The sequence below is a fragment of the Colletotrichum truncatum genome (genome assembly GCF_014235925.2).
Source record: "Colletotrichum truncatum strain CMES1059 chromosome Unknown Contig_0002, whole genome shotgun sequence".
In the NCBI taxonomy this organism is placed as follows: domain Eukaryota; kingdom Fungi; phylum Ascomycota; class Sordariomycetes; order Glomerellales; family Glomerellaceae; genus Colletotrichum; species Colletotrichum truncatum.
This window is the reverse complement of record NW_027222399.1, coordinates 3,222,654-3,243,992: the sequence shown is the minus strand read 5'-3', so window position 1 is coordinate 3,243,992 and position 21,339 is coordinate 3,222,654. Positions and strand designations below refer to the sequence as shown.

The window sequence follows — 21,339 nt, the reverse complement described above, 5'->3', positions numbered from 1 at the left end:
GTTTACCTGGCACATGTACTTGGCTCTAAGACCGGCCTATAGACGTCCGCAAGGGCTAGGACGTCGCTCAGAAAAAGGACAATTGGAAAGCAATCAAAAGGGGGGAAAAGCCGAGGATTTAGAGAGAGAGAGGGGAGTCGGGAGAGATATGGGCAACTCAAAGAAAAAAAATACATCCCTGCCCTTTCTAAATACCTCTAATACAACGCACAACCAAACGACTCAACTCGCGTGTACGTCCAGAGAAATGGGAAAAGAACAAAAAAAGTGTTCCAAGTTTCTCTTATTTTATGTATCCCAAGACTCCTGTCAAATGCAGCAGATTGCCTCTTTTCCAACGCCTCTCCCCGCCTTAATAACAGATGCACTGTCTAAAATGCTCAAGTCTAATGCTACCCCTAGATGGCGTCGTCTCCGCCAACGTCGGCCACCGCTCTATAGGCTGTGCGGTGAAATTCTAGGAAGACAAATGTACAGATGGTTTGACTGGTAGAAAGAAGTCAGTAACAAAATCCACTAAAGTAAATAAGGGGAATGGAGGAATAGGGAAAGCCGAGAAGGAAAAAAAAAAAAACTAAAAAAAACTCACGGTCCAAGTCTCAAGAAGCTGGGCACCCAGCCCTTGAACATCCACCCCAGGCCCTCGTGCTTGTAAATGTTGGCCAGGGTATGCGCGAGCCCCTCTTGCGTGCTCGCAGACATGACGCGAGTCTTGATGACGTCGATGGGGCTTGTAACCGTCGCGGCCATCACGCCCGCCAAGAACGACGCGGTGAAGTGCGTGGTGAGGTTATCGCCCATGGGTGTATGCCGGATCAGCATTCCCTTGAAGGTATCATACGATGCAAGCTGCGACGCCGTCATGGCCGCCGCGCGCATGCTGTTGGGCAGGACACCCCTGAACCAGCTCATGATGCCCTCCTCGCGCGCCATGCGCAGCATGCCTTCCAGGGCGTGCTTGTAGTTCCTGCGTTCTGCGGGTGGGAGAGCGGCGTCCTGTTGCATACGCACGTTAAGCACGTCAGCGGCATTGCCAGATATGCCGCCAATGAAGCCGGACGCCGAGGCCAATGCGACGAGTACCGGGAATTTCGGGGGTTTGCCGCCGTTCTCGCGGGTCATGCGGACCTTCATCTCTTCGTAGGCACCGAAGCGGACAGTTGAGTAGGTCATCTGGCGGAGGAGGGAGGCAGAGAGGCCGTTATAGAGACCGGTCACTCCGTGGTTACGGACAATGTGGGCAAACGTGCCAACCATGTTCTTGGGGGCATCGGGACGGCGGACTTGAAGGCGGACCTAGAAGCATCTTGTAAGTATGTGTTCGCATATCGTTATGCCGCCGACTTTCGCAGCGTAGTCGGCGTTTATTGTTCGAGCAAATGCATACCTTGACTGAGACATTGTCAGTATACTGTAAACTCCGACATCGCCATGTCACTGCTACTCATCATGCACCTCCTGCCGAGGGCGCGCAAGCAGAGGGAACAAACTTACCCAGGTCCAGGGGATGAGTTACGCAGGCCGCCATACTGCTGGCACTGCCTCCAAACCAAAAGGGGTATCGTAGAGAGTTATCCGGTTTCTTCTTCTGTGTGGATGCAGTCGCCTGTTTCTGTTGAACCTGCTGTCCCTCCTGATTGTTAAGCTGCACCGCCCTCACTGGCGACGAGGAGGACGATGAAGGCTCGTCGGCCGGTTTGCTGGCGGCTGCTGGGACCATATTGGCAGTGGACTGCATTCTTGCAGTTATGCAATCCTTCTTGATAAGCTCATCCCGCTGCGGCGCAATTGAACTTGCGTCGCGATAAAACCTCCAACGGTGGTCAAAGGTTTATACAAGCCAAGAGCAAGGTTCAGTTTGGCGTTGTGTCGGCAACTTAGTTGGAGAACGTCACTATTTGTTGCGGTGACGTCTAGTGCTAGAAAAGCCGACTTCGGGGTAGTGGTGGTGGGAGGAAGAAGCCGAATGGTTCGTTCGGCTCGGTGTATCACGAACTTTTTTTTTTCGGTCCTGGTAGTGTGTTTTTCCCCCCTTCTCTCGGCTGGGTCGCTTTTTGTCGGCGCAGAGTGACCGACCTTGGCTGCTGTGTTTGCTGCGTCATGGCACACCTGCAGGGGTGCCATGCGCTAAGCATCTCCAGAACCCTGCGCCGGGTCGGCAGGCCTTGCGCCGTCAAGCGCCCCCCAAGTGGAAAAGACGAGACGGCCTTGGTCCGTGCGTCCCGACAGTTTTCTGGTGATCGACCTCTTGATTGTGTAAAGCTCCCTTTTGCGAAAGGCCGTGATTGTCGTGTCAGCCGCAACAACTCCCGACGCCTTGCTGGTGCCCGTTATGAGCACATAATCCAAGTGCCTTTGCATCTTATCAAAGGCTTATGCATTTCAAAATGCTCGTTCCCAGATTAGCCGGCAGGCAATTGCACAGCTGCTTCCGTGGCGCCATCTGCTCCGGAGCTCCTCGACAATGGCAGACCCTCGCCTTATTGTCGAGTAACCGGCGCGCCTACTCCTCAGGTCAGACATATACCCATAGTCATTAGGCTATGGCAGTTACTGAAAGCTATTTTTGGCAGAGCCCTCGGCGATTTCGCAGTCTCTCGGCCAGAAGAAGACCATCGAGGTCAACGGCCAAACAATCACGACGGACGAATGGTTCAACGTCCCCAAGAACGTGCTTGATGCGGCAACGCGCAAGCTTCACCTCCAAAAGGACCACCCCGTATACATAACGAGACAGATCATCGAGTCGCAATTCCCAGCGCCGACGTACAAGTACCACAACACCTTCGACCCTGTCGTCTCGACACACCAGAATTTCGATTCGCTAGGCTTTCCCTTGGACCACCCTGGCCGTGCCAAATCCGACACCTACTACTTCAACAAAGGCACACTTTTGAGGACGCACACTAGTGCGCACCAGGCGCAGACGTTCAAGCAGAACCTTAGCGAGGGTTACCTTATTAGCGCCGACGTCTACAGAAGAGATGCCATTGACAGAAGTCACTACCCCGTCTTCCACCAGATGGAAGGCGCACGCATGTGGGATCGGACCAAGGTGCCCAATGGCGATATTGCGGCTGCGGTGTGGGAGGATATCAACAAGCTGCCGAAACACGATGTAAAGGTCGAGGACCCGCATCCCGCCTTTGACGCGGAACGAAACCCCTTGCAGGAGGGACACCACACGCCTGCTGAGGCTGAGGCAATTGGTGCTCATCTGAAGCGCTCTTTGGAGGTCATGGTGGTTGAAATATTTACGAGGGCTAAGGCTGCTGCCGCAAAGGCGGACCCTAACTACAAGGACGAGCCATTGCGAGTTCGCTGGGTAGAGGCGTACTTCCCCTTCACCAGCCCCTCCTGGGAGCTTGAGGTTTACTATGCGGGTGACTGGCTTGAGGTATTGGGATGCGGCGTGGTGAAGCAGGACATCTGCATCAATGCCGGGGTGCCGAATCAGCTTGGATGGGCTTTTGGCATTGGCCTCGAACGCATTGCCATGCTCCTTTTCCAAATCCCTGACATTCGCCTGTTCTGGTCGCAGGATGAGAGATTCCTGAGCCAGTTTAAGGGCGTGTCTGACAAGCTCGACTCAATGAAGCGGTTTGTGCCCTTCTCCAAGTACCCGGCCTGTCACAAGGACGTGTCCTTCTGGCTTCGCAGTGTATCGGCAGCGGGTGGAAACACCAAAGCCAGCGTTCAGGATTTCCACGAGAACGACTTCATGGAACTGGTTCGCGATATTGCCGGCGAGCGTGTCGAAGACGTCCGGCTTGTGGACGAGTTTACCCACCCCAAAACCGGAAGGCGCAGCATGTGCTATCGCATCAACTACCGCAGTCTGGAGCGCACCCTGACCAACGAAGAGACGAACGAGTTACATAGCGAAGTTACCCGGAAATTAGTGGAAAAGCTGGGTGTCGAGATCCGGTAAAAGAGTGACGGCGCTTGACGTCGAGTGTTGAGGGGTAAGGGGGCTGTGTAGCCAACACAGTTTGCCAGTCTTGCAAAGAACGGGAAGACCCCATTGGAGTGAATCCCCGCGAACGGGGGTCGACGTCCCATAGCAGATTGGTGTGAGTTGTGCACCTCGCTTGAGATGTCGTGAGAAAATTGCTGCCAAGCCCCGACGGCATGATTTTTTGTATCTATGCCCTAGTTGAAGCAGCCGGTTTCTCGTACCGTGATCATATCACACCATGTATCATAGAACGACTTGTACTATAAAGCCGCACTTGGTGGATCAACCATGATTTGCGAGATCAGAGTTCAGGGCAACTTCGGGGACTTGTAAGGCCCCTTGTATCCGTCCACTTACATATATCTGTCCCTTTGGCTTGTTCGTTTGATGTTCGTTCTCGGGAACCCGTTGCAGGGAGACTCGTGCTGTGCAGCACCGGGCCGTACAGCCTTGTAACCGCGGAAACATTTTAAACCCAACATAGCGCCCGGGCGCCGGGGCATTTCGGCAGGCGGATCTGCGGTGCCTTGTTTGTTCTGCCAGGTTTCTCGAATGATTAACATTATGCTCGGATGCGAGCAGTCGATTGTTGAAGGGATCTGAGGCAGTGACGCCGGGGTTGCAGATCGATTGTATCATCCGCAAACTTACAATGCCCGGGCGAGCGCAGTAGCGTTTTGAAGGAGGGCAGACCTTTGGTCCCGTCGTCCCATCAAGTTGGGACGGTTTTGGCAAGCCAGTTTCATGTCTCCCGAGATAGGGCGGAGATTCAGTCTGTTGCTTGCAACGTATGGGAAGTAGAAATTCTAGTTGCGAGAGCTCAGCTCAGCCACGCCCCCATGCCCAACAGCTGGCTAGCCAGCTCCTTTCGGGTCAGGTGTGACTGTTGGCAGATTGCAACCGATTTCCCCAAGCGGGTTCCTTGTGATAAGTTCAAACGGGATGAGATAAGTTTGCCATGCTTCAGGTGCACTTTGATGAGAAGTTTATCAGGCGGTCATCTCTTTGGGCAAGCATTTCCTTGTAGCCAGGGAGGGTCCCCGCGATGAAATAGTATGGAGACCGTCGGCTAAGCGCATCAGAGTAAGGTGGCAGAAAGTAAGGTGGACCTGAGAGAAAAACGGTACCAAACGGTTCGCGGGTTTACTTCCTAAGGGTTGCGGATCACTATTGGCAATCCATACTCCACAAGAGAATGAATGTCAGTACACTAGTTTGGAAGACCAACAGCGAAGAGCACTCGAGACAATAGAAAACAAGGGGAGAGGGATGTGAATGGGTCGGCTGTTGATTTCGTCTATGCAGGTTGTAACTTCTCTCACCAAAGGTACAACCTCCTCGGCAGGGCAACAGCTTCCCGATAAATCAAAGCGTCAGCCAGAAGGACATTGGAGTGCAGCACTGCATGCGGAGCGCAGGAATGCAGGAAAGCAAAAAGTCTTGGCCTAGAACGGTGTCTGGGGAAGCCGATTGCAGAGCGAAACATCAATCTGGCAGGTCGGAAGTCTTGGTATTCTGCACAGCCTCGTTTCCAGATCGCGAGGGAACCGAGAACTTGCTGACCACCTTTTTTTTCTTCCTTTTTTTCTTTTCGGCCAGTATTCCGTGTCTGGAGGCGCGGAAGAAGGAATTCGGCGTGTTACCGGATCATTTGAGTTGAGACATCGAATGTCTGTACACTGAGGAGAGGCATTTTATTGCGACGGATGGCTTTGGCGAGGTGATAACGCTATTGAATGCAAATTTCCCTCCCATCCCATGGCCTGCGGAGACCAATTGTGGCTTGTGGAAGCTTGGGATCGGATGAGCGCGCGCTGTCTTGTCTGTTCGGCGGCGTTGAGAAGGGGCTTAGGTTCAGTGCAATTTGCCCCAGAGCTGGCTGAGCGGAGGGCTCTGCGTAGGGCGATTCGTATACTGCCGGGCGGAGCCTGGGCGAGGAATTGACAACCGCTAGGCTTTTTGGAACCACATTACAAGTGTTCGTCACAATGGAAGGCGAAGAGCCTTGCCCTCAATCGCCTCAATTATTCTGACTCGTGGTGCTTAGGCATGAAACTGTAATCATGGCAGAATTGCTGCGGTTGTTGATAGGGTCTTGCACCTTCGCTATCCAGCCCAGCCCCGTACAGCGTATTCCTGCAGGTGACGAATTGGCAGGCCAAGACCAACAAAACATACCGCAACCATTAGCAGCATTATGGCCTGACAACAGTCAACTTTCTCGGAAGCAAAAGCTGCAGAAGCGACCTTGGCGGCTTAGCTGTCGTAGTGGTCCAAGGAGGCGGCGCCCCGAACCCAACACCAGGCCGCAATATACAGGTGTCGTGAGTACATTAAACAAGTGCCTCAGCATCATGACGGCAAACTGTCGTGTGAGCACAAAGATCGTTACACAGCCCCTAGTCACTTTCTAGGACGGCTTGATTGTTTGACAATGTGGGGATGGAACTCCGAACCCCTGGCTTCTCAACTCTTGGGCCCGATAGCGCCAGAGCGGGGAGATGTGTTGTCGAGATAGCAACTGGCAAATAACAACTGAGGGAACAAATCCGATGGCAATATTAGGACTCGGAATATGCCCGAGTCTGGACCGGATTAAAGCTGCAGCTGTCTGTCTGCAGATGGCTGCAAGTTCAATTGCATTTGCGGGAGCCCATGTAGGGATGTAGAGGTAACCCAAATCCCAAGCCTTCGGAAGGCGAGAGGAGAGCGAATAAGGAGCGGAGGGCGTAATCGGCGGCTGACCCCATAGTGCGCGTCTTCTGCCTGTGGTTGCTGTGCTGAGTTCCTTCTGCTAAGTTCTTTTGCAACGACGCCTCGAGGAGGGTCTAGTGCGGCATAGGGGATGACGCTGGAAAACCAGAACGAAGTACTTTCGAGAGGGAGGAGGGATCCAGAGGGAGTGTCACAGGGGTGTGTGGTATGGTTCTGAACGTATCGTATCGTGAGCCCATAACCCTTGGGGTTGGTTAACAGGGTCAGAGACAAGGCGATGCGCCGATGGCGGCTGCGGCCAATTAGCGGGTCGAGGCGCTGTTTCCTCGCCAGGGCAGTCAGGACTAGTATCCGTAGGCCCGGGGGGGTCTGCCGTCATTGGCACAACTTAGTGACCTGCGCCCAGGTTCGTTGAGTTGAGCGTGGGGGAAACGGATGGCCATGGCAGGCAGGCGTGCTGCATGGGGAGGCCTGTGAAATGGTATACGTATAGTCAACAGGCAGGTCAGTTGCCCTTGGAATCGTGGAATGAAAAGCACCGCCCTCAACCTCACGAGACACGTTTGGTGTCGGTAATCAGAGTGGAAATTACCGATTGAGGCGGAGATAAATGGCGCCGCTACCGTAACAGTACGTACCAACCATGACCAGCTGGGCGAAGCCTGTCGTTAGTTGCGCTCCTATTGCTAAGGGCGTTTAGGTGAGAGAGAGCAACTGCGGCAAAGTGCTTGTCCCTTGAGGGATGTAGCAGTCACGCAGTGTACTACACCTACTATGTGTACTAAGGGTATGGCTGGGGTGGCGAATGGGATTCTCGACAATTCGATTTCGGGCGGGGCGAACAAACCAGAGCCTGTCTTGGCTCCACATACATCACTTAACAGAGTCCAGTCCACAATGGAACATTTCTCTAGTGCCACTCCAACCTCGTGGACCGTAACCGTAACCGCAACCGCAATCGCAACCGCGGTACGCTGCAGGAGGATCAGGTTCTACTTCACTATTTGGGAAAGAGTCCGACAGGCACAGAGAGGGCGGCATCACTACAACTACTGCGGTGTGTGTGTTATGCGCTGTGTGTGAGTGGACGGAATATAGGCCGGCCGGGTCAGCAAAGTCATCAGAATCCATTTGCCAACCTAGGCAGTAAACTGCCAAGCCTACTGGAGCGGTAGAGAGCGCGAGAGAGAGGGGGACGGAAGAAAAAAAAAAAAAAGAATTTTTGCTTTTGCACAGCCCCATTCTGCCGGCGTGCTGGTCCTGCTAAGTGTCCTGTGCTAACATAGACACTGTGCTTAGCATGCTCTGTGCTTAGAGTAGCTGCAAGCACTCAGGGCCCTTCCCTTTCTTCTCTTTCAGGTACCTGTTGACCTAGATTGACTGGCATAGCGTTACGGTACCTAACCTCTCATCCGATCCGGTCTATTTGGCTTGGCTGACCTTGCTGGGAGGCCACTGGGTCAGAGGGATAAGGAACCACATCGCTGCAGCGTCCCCACCACTGTGACGGCTCGAAGGCGGCGAAACTTCAAACGGGCCTGTGAGTCCGTGTGGCCTTCCCGTTTCATCACACAGACACACCCCCCTCCCACAGTCTTGTGGTCCACTCCCACTCAGCCATCCATCCCACACTCCGCCTGCCCCAGCAGCCAAGCACCGACTACACTGCGCAGCCACTCCCACGTCGGCACGCCTAACATATAACTAAGACCGCCTCCCGCAGACTACCATCATTTTGCATTCTCTATTCCAAGTACCAAACAAACAAAGACATACACACAATCTAAGACTCGCTTACTGCAAACAAGCCGGGTTACCTCAACAGCTTGACAGCATCATCGCCATAAAAGAACGAGCCTCAGCATCTCTATCAACATCGCAATACACAACCACACCCCACCACACATCTTGCTACTCTTCCAACCACACAAAATGGAGTCGCCCAAGTCAGATACCCGCCCTATCTTCTCGAGACGCTCAACAGGCTCTTCCAAGTCTCTTTCCCTCGACCTTTCCTCCCTGCCGCCTCTGGTTCAGCCGACACCGCCTTCAAACACTCTCCTCTTCACAAACCTCAACGACACCAACATCTTCCGCCCCGATAACCTGCAGACCATTCGCGACCTCGTTTCCAAGACGGCCCCCATCCACTCATGGGCACCTCTTAAGTCCTTCCGCCGCATTGTCGTCTCTTTCTTCTCTGAAGACGACGCTATTGCCGTCCGCCGCATCTGGGACAGCGAGGCTATCATGGGCGAGCGTGTTCGCGTCTACTTCGGCCAGCCTACTCCTGTCGAGGTCACTGACCGTCACCTTGCCCTTCCCGACGCCGGCAAGCTCTTCTTTATCTCTCCTCCTCCCTCTCCCCCTCACGGCTGGGAGATGAAGCTCGAGGATGCCCCCAACAAGATGGTTCACGCTGAGGACCTCGCCGAGGCGCTTGCCAAGCTCAACCACCGCCCCTCCGGCGTCGAGACCCCCATTAGCCCCGTTGACGGTGTTCAGCAAACTCGCAGCCGCAGCTCTACTCTTCTCTACAAGCCCGATGCCCAGGGCTGCAGTCCAGACCTCCCGGCCATTTGCCTCGAGGACTTTGCGGACGAGCCCATGGACATCAGCCCCATCGACACCAAGCCGATCATGGCGCACACCTCCCGTCCCCCCGTGGAGCTTATGCACTGCGCATGAGGAAATGAATGTTTTACCGAGCGAGCTTGTTCAGGCGTTGGGACATGATATGGATAATGCAGTGACCAGGATTGGGCGCATCTAGCATCTTCACTTGGGAATTTCTTTGCGACGGCGTTTATAAGGGAAAGATGGGCACGCATACAGGGTCGGAGAGGATTGTTTTCGATTGATGGATATTGGAATGACTCTGTGCGGAGAAATGGCCACCTACTGAGCCATGGTAAAAAGCTTCATTATCAATGTGCCGGCTCTTTGGAGCAAACGGACACCTTTTTTTGTACACTAGATTCCCCCTTCGCACCGCACTGAACGGTCAGCGAAACAAAACAAACTGATTACCAACCAATAATCAATTAGTCCCTAAATCACTTGTGTCTTGTCTCAACATGACTTGTAAGGCCCATGCTCCTTCCAAAGATGAAGCAACGACGTTCATGCCGTGGAGAAACTGACGTCCCAAGAACCCACAAAAAAAAGACACAAAGCCAGAGCTGTTTGATCTTCAGATGCAGTGATCGACGTCGCGAAAACAACTCTGGAGGATTAAGTGATCCAACATATGCACCCGAAAAAACAAAGTACGTACACTTCGAAGCAAAGTGCCCTACGGAACGCGGACCAAACCCGGTCGGGTCGATATGCCGGCCAACCAAGCCAGTCGGGATACACTACAATGCCCGCAGTCGGGGATCAGCCCGCCGCTTTCTGCGCCAAAAAGTTTCCTGACCTTGCTTGCTCTGCTCCGCACCTGGGGCTAAGCTAACAGTGCGTCACCGCCGGGTGGTGACGACGATCCCGGCGAGTCTCCCAAACAGCGCTGAGGCGCTCTTCACACCTAACCAAGCGAGAAGTCCCACGACGACGGAGGCCAGGATGAGGGCCGCGAGGTTCCGTCGCTCGGTTTTGCGTACCCCACGCCGCGTCGGGGACGAGACGTCGTTGGCCTTGTCGTTGACGTGGTAGGAACTACCCGCAACTTCGGTAGACATCATGTCGAGAGTTGGGATGTACTTGAACTCGAAGTTGGTTTCCTTTCCCAATGCGCCGAGTTCAGGTTTGTTGATCGTTATGTTGAAGAGGCCCTTTTGGAGTTTCTGGAAAATATGTCAGCTGAGTCTGCTTACTCAAACGTTCGTCGCCATCCCCATCGGCTTTGAGGCGACATGTAAGTCCCCGAGGTAGTCGCTTGTAAGTGCCAAAAATTGATATTTGTAATGGGATGATAGTTACCTTGCCGCGGGCCTCGTCCCACTTTGGAAACAAACGGTGAGAGTAACACATGACCATGAAGAAGATACATTGGCCGAGGACAAGGAGGCTGTAGTAAAACGGCGGCCTCTCGACACCCAAAGCGCGCGCGAGCTTGGCCCCGTTGAGCCAGTATGTCTCGGCAGCGAGAAAGTCTCTGGAAACGTACGACGGCGGCTGGTTGCTTAGCCCGGACAACACGTTGGTCGCCAGCGCTCTCGAGGTATCAGAGGGCTCAATCTCGGAAACCATGAGCGACTCCATCATCGCTCGCGCGCGGCCGACGGACTCGAAGACGTCTGTCGGCGTCCCCAGTATATGTGCGACCCAGCGCCAGAGTGCAACGTAGTCTTCTTTTTCTCGGTCGGTGAGGTAGATGCCCTGCCGTGGGAGTCCGATCCAGATGAGCGTTGCCGAGAACGTTGAGACGGTGCCGATGGAGTCTAGGTCGTTGACTGGAATACCCCATGCCTCAACGTCGTAGTATGACGGCTTCTCGCGGGCGAGGGCGAGGATGCGTCTGCGGACAGCTGCATGAAGGAGGCGCACGCGCACTGAGGATGCAAAGCCCTCGCCGCCAGGTTGGACCGAGGGCAGGTCGCGGGTTACTTGGAGAATGTGTTGGAAGGTCTCAAGGAGGCGGCGACGCGTTACTTTCACGCCGAAGCCACCCGTTCGGGCAAGAGTTTCGACTACACGGCGACCTCCAAAGCCGCCTACGAGAGACTGGAATGTGAGCTGTCATGAAGTGTTAGTGAACAGCGACATAGATGATGCTTATTCAAGGGAGAAACTTGCAGCGAAAATGGCGGGCCCAGCATAGCGGACGAAGACCCTTTGCCCACGCTCGATCTGAGCCCAGTCTACCCAGTCTGGAATGGTTGTGACTTCGTCCCAGAGTTTCCCCAATACCTCATCCGAGCTGGCATTTTCTTTCAAGAGAGCGTAGAGATCGCGATGAGGGGGTTTTCCCTTCGGTGAGTTGTCTCCTTTCTCACTTGAAACCGGTGGCTTGACGGGAGGTGATATCTCATCCAGCCGGTCCAGAGCTTGTGCTCCTAGCTCATCGTATGTATATATCAAAGGTCGAAGGTCGTCAGATGTAAGGTGTTTATCTGACCACTTGAATGAGTAGTCCCATACTTCTCTCCAGTCTGAGCCCCTGTGCCAGAGCAGGCCTGCCATTGCCCTGGTGAGTTGGTTTGTATGAGATGTGAATGAAAGTGGTAATAGAATGCCCCCAGAGGCAGTGAAGAATCCCAAGAATAATTGTGCTACGAACTGAAGAACTGAAGATAAGAATGAGAGGCGAACAGTGATTTAGTACTTGAAGTTTAGTTCACAAAATCCACTATGTGGCAAGCTCCGCCAAAAAAAGCAATGACTTCATCGAACTCTGACTACCTCAGCGAGCTTGTTGCGAGCTATGACACCCAAATGCTGGGGACTCCTATACGCAACCGTAGACGATGATTTCCTCACTGCATTGGAACTCGCTGACCCGAGACCTCTTCATCGTATCTAGACACATGCCGTCGAGTACGGACAAACGAGTTGGTGGCCCTTTTCGAACGAGGGGTTCGGCAACGCCTGGCGAATCACTGGACCCCATCTCCCAATCCAAAAGTGTGAATTAGCTGGCAGGCGTGGAATGGAGGGTGGAACACTAGCCGAGCGCCAACTTGGTTGTGCGGCCGCGAAGCCAGAGCATGGATGATGCTATGATTCTTGCACGTGCATCAGAGTTGCATTTGCAGCTAGCTCTGCGGGGTTAGGGAATGATGGGTGTTATACATCTACGCAATATCGATCCGTAATGCCTCACACGAGAAAACAATGAACTTGAATTTATGGCGTGAGTTTGTTGTTGAGCCTAGAGAGCATTTTGTAGTGTTTTGCGGTGGAATTAGTATGTGAAGTAGAACTTGTGAAGTTGTCTTAGACTTGGTCCGATTGAATCTGACAAGATTCTTGCGAGCTGCAAGGCAAGTGCTATGCTGGTTTGTTTAGTGGTTCCCGGGTCCCTGCAGGCTTACACAAGATTGTGGACTCAGCGCCGGTGCCACCGGCGCAACGGCACCTTGCCCCCGGAGTGCCCCTGTGACGGTTCCACCGTAGCGCGCCCCGTCCCGTCGCGACTGAACTAATTAGAACCAGAACCTGACTTTTTTTCGCATCCAGTTTGCCTCTGCAGCTAAACCCCCCTTTGAACCACCGTACCGTATCTCTGGATAATTCCTCCTGCCCCGAGAACTCGAACGATAGTTCCAATATTCCAACCATGCTGTGCTCTTGCCGTTTGAGTCCCTTGCGACTCTTTATCAAGGGCATGTCGCAGCTGCACATCTCCGAGCCGGCCGTAGCAAGACTACCGCAGCGCATTAGCAGCAACGCCACGACTTTCCAAATCGGCCCCAAGTCCCCATTCACTACGACCTCGCGCCGTAAGCAATCCGATAGTCCACCCGAAGGCAAGAGGGGGAGGGAATACAAAGAAAAGGTCACATTCAGGGATCAAACGGCGGCAAGGAGGACGCAGAAACCTGGTGGCATCAGCTTCAGCAAGACACCTCGTAACGAAGATGAAGACGGCAATTTCAGCTTCGGAGAGAAACGCAATAAAGAGCAATGGCAGATTCAGAAGGCAGCTTTGAAAGAAAAGTTTCCAGAGGGTTGGAATCCACGCAAGCGCCTATCCCCGGACGCAATCGCTGGCATCAAGGCGCTCAACTCGCAGTTCCCCGAGGAATACACGACTACGAAGCTCGCGGCCATGTTTGAGGTGTCGCCCGAAAGTATCCGCAGAATTCTCAGGAGCAAGTGGCAGGCCTCTCCGGAAGAGGAGGAGAAGCGGCAGGAGAGGTGGTTCCGGCGGGGTGTGAGCGTATGGTCACGGTATGCCGAGTTGGGGATGAAGCCGCCGCGCAAGTGGCGCAGAGAGGGCGTTGCGCGTGACCCATCATATCACGACAACCGGAAGGCTGCGATCGAGAGGAGAAAGGAGGAGGAGGCAGCTGAGGATAAGGGGGAGAAGCTTCAGCGGAGACTGGGCGATAGCATCATGTGAGCGGCAGGAGAGCGACTGTCCATTCGAACATCTCCGCTTTACTGCAATACCCAAAACACCCGGGTCAACATCCGTTTTAGGCCCGATGACTAATTCAATAACCTTTCTACTCATCAGGCATTGTGTGGTTCATCTTAGAGACATGTGAGCTGCGCTACCTGCATAGCACTAATACTTTCTGTGGAGATGACTGGCAGCGATTTACTAAAAAGCCTTGCTATAGGTTTGATGTCTTGGAGGGGGATATCCTACTTTCTTTATCTACACAGCTTCGTACCAAAGACATTAACGAGGAAGCTGTTGGACTATGGGGTGAGCTCTATAACTCAAGTGCATGTTAAGATGGCGACGTTCAGTCAACTCAAACTAAACAGGAAAAGCATCCTATGGGCAGCCTCAACGTATATAGTTCTGCTCCGTAACTTGACAAGGTGTATATAGAAACCTCCAACTTGTGCAAATTCGGGTTATCTCTGTATGAGTGTTCCTACGGGGGCATCGCCAACGTTGAGTTCGCCTCGGTACATGGCCATCTTGATATGTCGGTAATCTTTATGTAATGTTTGGTACCTGGAGGCCGTTGGAACCTTTGATCAACCGCAGCTAAAGACCCAGTGCCAACTCGATGCAACCTGTATAGTACTTTCTCATGTCTGTCCGTAAAACCAAATCTTTTTTGTTCCTCAAGTGTCTAATGCTTTTACCGAAATACTGTCTTATCAGCTTGACATGCGAAGCGAAAGCTCAAATCATCTGGTTCAGACCAGGACCTCCGAGGGTTTCTGATGCCTGAAAACCTCCCTGGATGACCATGGGACAATGGACGTGTTGAACAGGGGCTCACGCACCCATCGTCTACTGGATCCCGGATAGGTCCCGCTCACGCAAAAATCTCTTATTCAGCCCCGGGGGCGTGGTTTAGTGGTATAATGCATCCTTAGCATGGATGAGGTCCGGCGTTCGATTCGCCGCGTCTCCAAAGCGTCCGTCTGCGCAAGCAGGCGCGCAATCTTTTATTTTTTTTTTCTCCCTCTTTTTTTTCTCTTTCTTCCTCTACAGTTGTTTGAAATTGCTTGGTATTTGTCTTTCCAGCCAAATTCAACTGTCCAGTGAAATGATGCATTGGCTTACCAAATGAAAGATGCAACTGTGGTTAAGAAGGCTAACAAACACCATATAATAACCGACCTCAAGAGACATACCAACACAGCTGTTGAACCGGAAAAGGAAAAAGAAAAAACTAATACCAAGAAAGACATGAAGCTCGAGCATGCGGTTGGTCTTTCGAAAATGTGCAAAAAGGTAACCTCAAAGGAGGATTCAAGGACCGACCGCGGTTCGAACGCGGGGCCTAGAGATAGGTTGCTGCGGAAGCTGCAATCTCTCGCTCTACCACTGAGCTATCGATCCTGGGTTGAATGAGATTAGTCATCCGAATCGTTTGATGGGTTCGCTGCAATACCAGCTCAAGGAGAGTGCACATGCAGAAGCGAGAGACAAGCGAGTGTTGGTTACAGACAGATCCCAGACATATCCCGGATTACTGACAAGTAGTGTGGGGCGGACCCTGGATTGGTAAATTGCGCGTGTGAAACGTATAACTGGTAGAAGTAAAAAAAAAAAAAAAAGGCAGTTGGAGGGTCACGTCGGCACGACACACAGCAGGATATAAAGACGTGAAATGGCATTTGAACAAGTTTTGATTCGGCTCCCAGTGCTAGCTCCTTTCAACCTAGGGCTATGTTAATTAATGTACAGGGCGAGGCCAGTCTAAACACAACGCTAGAGTTAGATACCCAGGGTGAACTCGACGCCAACGTCAATATCACGAGCTGAAAGTCCCAGTTAGCACAGTTCATACACATTTACGCAGGGTGCGGGGTGACTTACCCATCTTCACAACCTTGGACAGCTGCACAGCCTTCTCGGCGGCAGTCTGGAGGTCGTCGATGGAGAAGATCTTCATGCCGGAGTCGTTGATGATCTGGTGGGCGGCCTCCATGTTGGTACCCTGCAGACGGGCAATGATGGGGATCTTCAGGTTGAGCTCCTTAACGGTGTTGATAAGACCGTGGGCGATAAGGTCGCAGCGGACGATACCACCGAAGATGTTGACGAAGATGGCGCTGACCTTGGGGTCGCTGGTAATAAGCTCAAAGGCCTCCTTGATGGCGGCAGGGGTAGCACCACCACCGACGTCGAGGAAGTTGGCGGGAGCTCCCTTGTTCAGCTTGATGATGTCCATGGTGGCCATGGCCAGACCGGCACCGTTGACAAGGCAGCCGATATCGCCGTCAAGCTTGATGAAGTTCAGGCCAGACTGAGCGGCGCGGACCTCGTCAGCATCCTCCTGGGTGGTGTCGCGCCAGGAGAAGATCTCCTTCTGGCGGTAGTCGGCGTTGTCATCGAAGCCGAACTTGGCGTCCATGCACAGAACCTTGTGGTCAGAGGTCTCGGAAAGAGGGTTGATCTCGATCTGGGTAGCATCCTTCTCGACGAAGATCTTGTAGAGCTTCTGGATGGTGTCCTTGGCATCCTCAATGCACTGCTCGCTGAAGCCGAGCTTGACGGCGATATCGCGGGCGATCTCGTCGGTGACACCCTTGTTGATATCGATGTTAGTGGTGATGATGGCGTCGGGGTTCTCCTTGGCGACGGTCTCGATGTCCATACCGCCCTGGGAGGAAGAGACGATGACGGGGGCCTGGGTAGCGCGGTCCATCAGGATAGCGAGGTAGAACTCGCGACGGGCGAACTTGCGCTCGCAGATGTAGACGGAGCTGCAGAGGCGGCCAGCAGCGCCAGTCTGCTTGGTAACGAGCTTGTGGCCAATCATCTGCTCGGCGAACATCTCGGCCTCGTGGGGAGAGTAAATGACGCGAACACCGCCCTTGAGACCGTTATCAAAGGTACCCTTTCCACGTCCACCAGCGAGGACCTGGGCCTTGATGACCATGTCCTCACCACCAATCTCCTTTGCGATGGCCTTGGCCTCGGCGGCAGTCTTCGCGTTGGAACCCTTGGGGACACCGACTCCATACTAAAGTGAGAACAAGATATGTTAGTTGATGGGAGCTCCTGAAAAACTGTCGAAAGGAGAGTGGGGCCGTCGCGGGATGTTTACCTGGCGCAGGAGGTCGGCAGAGAGGTACTCGTGAATGCTGAGGTTTCTCCTTTGTTGCTGAGCAAGACCCGGGAATCTGGCAGGAGAGGCGGCGACCCTTGAGGAGGCCTGGATGGCAGAAGCCAAACGGCTGCGTCCAAGCTTGAACATGATGAAGGAATATGTGGCGTGTCGCGACGGGAGTTCGACAAGGTAAGAAAGAGCGCGCCCTTTCAATTAAATCACACTGGAGGGGAGAGGGTCCAGAAGAGAAAAGGAGAGGCGCGTTTCAAGAATGAAAGTGCCAAAAAAGGAAAACAAGGACCAAAAAGTCCAAGATTGGGTGTGATGTGATGCAATTGGGGGCTTCGCGGAAAAGCGCTATCAAGGCAATCTCTAGCAGAAAACCAGAGGTGTCTGGTCCGCGGGAATTCCCGATGCCGACTGGCTGTTTTTCGCCCGGAACAAAGCTTCGACCGAAGCGAGACAGCTGTCCTGTGCCCGCAATTGGGACGCTGCAGCCGAACACCACGGCAAAAGAATGCACCGCCGCTTTACCTATCAGGGGTATCGTCTCCCCTAACACTTGAGCTGAAACAGATGGGTTCTAAAAATTAACAAATCTTCCATCATCCAGCACGGATTGAATAAAACACACAAAACTAGTGACTTCTAGGATTTCCAACAGTTAGCACGTTGTTTGAAAAAATCCCACCACCCAAAACTCTCATGGTACTTCAGCAAGACGAAAACCTGCCGGTAAAGCAGCGGTTGGCTTTCAGTCCGTGGCCCGAGCTCCCGGATCGTCCCTGCAGTCACTGACAGTGAGCTGTCTGGCCTGTGCATCTGCCACCACGTGCAGCTTCTGCAGGCTGAGGTGCGTTGGCGCGAATTTCTCCAACCCGTACGTCACTTTCAGACATCGGAACTCTATCCCGATATGAGGAGCAAAAAAGATAAACTGAAATGCGTCAAGCGACTCCAATGAGTTCAATTTACTTTGTTAAATTTTCAACATCTTGAAACTGTCTCTTTTTTTACTCACAGCTCTAGAGATTGTGGTTGTAACACCATTCGAATCAAATCGGATAGACGTTCTTGAACCCTAGGGTGATATATGCTGCCAAAGAGGGCCGCCCGTTGGAGGGAGGTGTTCTAGATCAGGCAAGCTGAGTTAGCAGAATGATACTCTTGATTTCTTTTGCTGCTGGGTGTTGAGAACAACCTTGATACACTCCGATCTCATCAGCTGAACCGTCTCCAGACAATGAGCAATCGACGAATGCTAACCAGACCGCTGATATAGCATTCGCTACAGCCAGTTCCGCTTGAACAGCTACCGGAATACGTTTGATAGAAACCAGTCTATCTCCCCGGAGAGACAGACCAGGACCGGCAATTGTGAATTAAGATGTAGATGTGAGGATCTTCCGCCCTCAGGTGCTGTACCAGCGTCGAAACCAACTGCCAAATCAGCAATACCCTGATGATCACGAACGCCACCACCCAGGGCGTGAAATAGCGGCTTGCCCCGCGGGAAAGCCACCAAGTTCTCGCTTCCTCACGCGTCCGGTCTAACGTCCTTGACAATGTCCTTGACATCGTCGAGGTTTTTCCCTCAGCCCTTTTCTTGAATTCGATAGACGTGCTGGTTATCCACCAGACGAACGAGTAAAGGCTGGGCCTGGTGACCGACACATCGCTGCTCGGTACCACTTTAGACGGGACCTCTTGGGTAGCTCTACGAAATGGCGTTTCGGCGTACTGTGAGATCTGATAGCAATGGTAAACATGACTAGATGTTTCGTCGCATCGCTTTCCAAATTCCTCTACAGCTGAAGTTTTCACAAAAGGATTTGGTGGCGGTGATGCGGCGATGCTCCAGACACTTCGAGTGCCATCAAAGGGCCAAGCGGTCTGGGCCAGCCAGTGAGATTGCTGATATCGATTCATCGCGAGCGACTTGACTGTACGGGTGTCAAGAGAAATGATTTTGCGATTGCGATTGACTTGATATTCCGGTTTACTTCAACCTTGACATCAAGTTGGACCTAAGTGGACGGCGTCCATATGTAGGTGGAGGGCTTGATGGGATCAACGGCAATGCACACCTATGATGATACATTTTCAAAGGCTACCGCATTGTGTGTTGAAGGTAAAAGCAGTCAGTTGAACCTATTGGAAGCTTCAAGGCACTTCGTTGTCAGATGCAGTCCTTTCAGCGACCACTAGTCCGGGCCATGTCTTACTCACCAAGTGTCTTGGATACCTCAACTTAAACTAAGATAGACGGTAAGCATGGAAGAGAAGGCGGCTGAACTTGGCTGACGCTTGAATATGCGGTTGAGACAAAAGGTGGACTGCACAAGCTTCCCTGGTCGCAACTTCTGAAAGGGGCAAATAACCCCTGTCCTTGGTCTTACATGGCGTTGTTATCTTGTCTCATCAACACTTGTTGCTTTGTCTGCCAAATAATCACCGTTAAAGTTGTAGCCCTCAGACATAATCAACAATGCAAGAGAGCCAGAGTAAGAAGAAGAGAAAGTTGCTCTTCCGACCCTGGCGCGAGACCATCTATATCACCAAATTCCTGAGGTGCAACGCCGGCTGTGATAATCAGGCCACTTCGCTCCGCGTACAACCCCGAGATCCTCCACACACAGCATCTGTCGGCCCAATATGGGGACCCTTCGGCTATTGCATTCTCGGGTGAATGGCGTCCAGAGCATAGGATCCACAGTGAGGCTCAACGGCATGTGGTGCCCCTCCAGGCATTCGTAGAAAAAGGTTTTAAGGTCCCCATCACGGACCCTGGCTACGGGAATAGCGCTCCCTTGTCTCTTTTCCTCGCCTTGATTCTTTTTTTTCTAGCTTGCATCCTAGCGAGAGTCCTTCCCGGCGGACACATCCCGACGCTTGTCCTTATCTGCCAGGGGCTAGGTATGACGCGACTGTGATTTGGTCAGGATGATGGGGCCTTGAACAAGTCTAGACTTCAGTTTCGTGGTTGGGAGAAAACAGTCATTTCTTCTTTGCCACTGGTTCCCGAGTTTTCTCACGCCCGAGACACCATTCCCGACCACATCGAGTAGTCAGCCGTCCTTTTCTTCCTAAAACTTTTCACTCTTCGACAATATGCGATCTCTCGATGAGGCAGTACGTACTGCATAGGACCTACATACGATCGACCGGATGACCCGCAACTTACGCCGGGCCGCATCAACAATGACAATGGCGTCGCATCCGCAACACAACCAAGACAGCATCACGACTTCAACCCCAACGAAACAGCTTCCGATAGGGCATATTCGGAACAAACAGAATTCCAGATGAAAAAACTGTTATTTCCATGGCCGCCAGGCTCCACAATCGTATGTCGAATGTAAGGACAGTCGACGAAAAGTGGACACAAACATAGCGAGGCTTCTCCGACGCAGCCCGAGACGAGACAAGGTGATGCGATTAGCGAAGGTGACTAAACAAGTACGTACCTGCATCTTACCCTTAATGGGACTGTCTACCTTGAAGTTCTGGTGAGTAACAAGTACACAGGCAGGTTTTTCCCATTCCCCTCTAAAGTTTTCCATTTGGATTCTGCTCTGTATTGTGGTCAACAGTGTGCTGGAGTGATGCTTGAAAGTCTCTCCAAGTGCTGACTACGGTCATCTGTAAGGCGTCGGGAGGTGAGACCCGACGCTGTGGCAGGGCGGCCAGACCTGCGCCGACGGCGGCGGCTAAACAAACTGAAGCTAGGCCCTCCAGTCAAGATCCTGTATGTGGTACACGGGCTCTGAGCCTTGCGAGCACAATCTGGTCCTGGTCAAGTTCACATGCAGTCATGGGTACACAAACCAAGGGTCCCACAAGCCCGGCCTCCTTGACTTTGGCTCGGCCGTCATGGTCTTCTCTCGGAGGATGCTTTCTCTCGTGGGTATAAAGCTTCACGGCCCCCCCTTCCGGGACCACCTGTTTCCACTCTACTCCTCAGTCTATTTCTTGCCTTCGCCGTGAGGCCTTCACGTTTTGTACTTTAGGGGTCATCGTTCGACCTCTGCCAATCCAGTCGATCTCTACCTATACCTACCCAACGTACCTTCAGAACCCTGGATTCGGTCCTTTGGTCCCTTGATCCCTTTCCATTCACTTTTATACATCTCGTGTCTGCCCGACCCATAACTCACCGTCATCAAGATGTCTCCCGAACAACAAAAGCCTCTTAGCTGGTGGAAGCGCCACTGCACTCCTCCTCCAGCGCTCAACCGTACACCTCAATGTCCTTGTTCCGCTTGCTGGAACGGTAACGGCGAGCACTGGAAGACCACCGCTCCTCAGACTGCCGGCCCGAGCATGACCACGTCGTCTCAGACCTCACCGAAAAAGGAAACGAGAACGTCTGCCCTCCGACGAGAGACGGAAACAGACCTGACACCCCTCCGACGCGAAGAAACCTCCTCGACGACGAACCTCAGTGTCTACTCCCAAGAAAGCAGGGCCAGCTCGGACAGGATCTCGCTCACAAACATTCACCGCCTCGTTCGGGGGAAGGAGATTGTCTAA

The 21,339-nt window shown here is 52.9% G+C and overlaps 7 protein-coding genes across 7 annotated transcripts; 4 read left to right on the top strand and 3 right to left on the bottom strand.

Annotated features, from left to right (window-relative positions):
* Window positions 1-398: 398 nt before the first annotated feature.
* On the bottom strand, window positions 399-1,738 carry CTRU02_203830 (uncharacterized protein; the record flags this gene model as incomplete). Its single annotated transcript, XM_070204269.1, has 4 exons — window positions 399-486; window positions 590-1,296; window positions 1,388-1,392; window positions 1,495-1,738. The coding sequence occupies 4 exons, from the start codon at window positions 1,736-1,738 to the stop codon at window positions 399-401; spliced, it is 1,044 nt and encodes a 347-aa protein (XP_070062032.1).
* A 637-nt stretch (window positions 1,739-2,375) lies between these two features.
* Window positions 2,376-3,931, top strand: CTRU02_203829 (phenylalanyl-tRNA synthetase; the record flags this gene model as incomplete). Its single annotated transcript, XM_036722402.1, has 2 exons — window positions 2,376-2,514; window positions 2,574-3,931. 2 exons carry the CDS (start codon window positions 2,376-2,378, stop codon window positions 3,929-3,931), a joined length of 1,497 nt encoding a protein of 498 aa, XP_036586008.1.
* Window positions 3,932-8,605: 4,674 nt separating this feature from the next.
* On the top strand, window positions 8,606-9,361 carry CTRU02_203828 (calcipressin; the record flags this gene model as incomplete). Its single annotated transcript, XM_036722401.1, has 1 exon — window positions 8,606-9,361. The coding sequence occupies one exon, from the start codon at window positions 8,606-8,608 to the stop codon at window positions 9,359-9,361; it is 756 nt and encodes a 251-aa protein (XP_036586007.1).
* Window positions 9,362-10,134: 773 nt separating this feature from the next.
* CTRU02_203827 (tat pathway signal sequence) lies at window positions 10,135-11,797 on the bottom strand (the record flags this gene model as incomplete). The annotated part of the gene is made up of 3 exons (XM_036722400.1): window positions 10,135-10,458; window positions 10,595-11,350; window positions 11,411-11,797. 3 exons carry the CDS (start codon window positions 11,795-11,797, stop codon window positions 10,135-10,137), a joined length of 1,467 nt encoding a protein of 488 aa, XP_036586006.1.
* Window positions 11,798-12,893: 1,096 nt separating this feature from the next.
* On the top strand, window positions 12,894-13,679 carry CTRU02_203826 (mitochondrion organization and biogenesis protein; the record flags this gene model as incomplete). The annotated part of the gene is made up of 1 exon (XM_036722399.1): window positions 12,894-13,679. The coding sequence occupies one exon, from the start codon at window positions 12,894-12,896 to the stop codon at window positions 13,677-13,679; it is 786 nt and encodes a 261-aa protein (XP_036586005.1).
* A 1,788-nt stretch (window positions 13,680-15,467) lies between these two features.
* On the bottom strand, window positions 15,468-16,953 carry CTRU02_203825 (succinate-CoA ligase; the record flags this gene model as incomplete). The annotated part of the gene is made up of 3 exons (XM_036722398.1): window positions 15,468-15,511; window positions 15,570-16,719; window positions 16,804-16,953. The coding sequence occupies 3 exons, from the start codon at window positions 16,951-16,953 to the stop codon at window positions 15,468-15,470; spliced, it is 1,344 nt and encodes a 447-aa protein (XP_036586004.1).
* A 4,020-nt stretch (window positions 16,954-20,973) lies between these two features.
* On the top strand, window positions 20,974-21,339 carry CTRU02_203824 (uncharacterized protein; the record flags this gene model as incomplete). Its single annotated transcript, XM_036722397.1, has 1 exon — window positions 20,974-21,339. The coding sequence occupies one exon, from the start codon at window positions 20,974-20,976 to the stop codon at window positions 21,337-21,339; it is 366 nt and encodes a 121-aa protein (XP_036586003.1).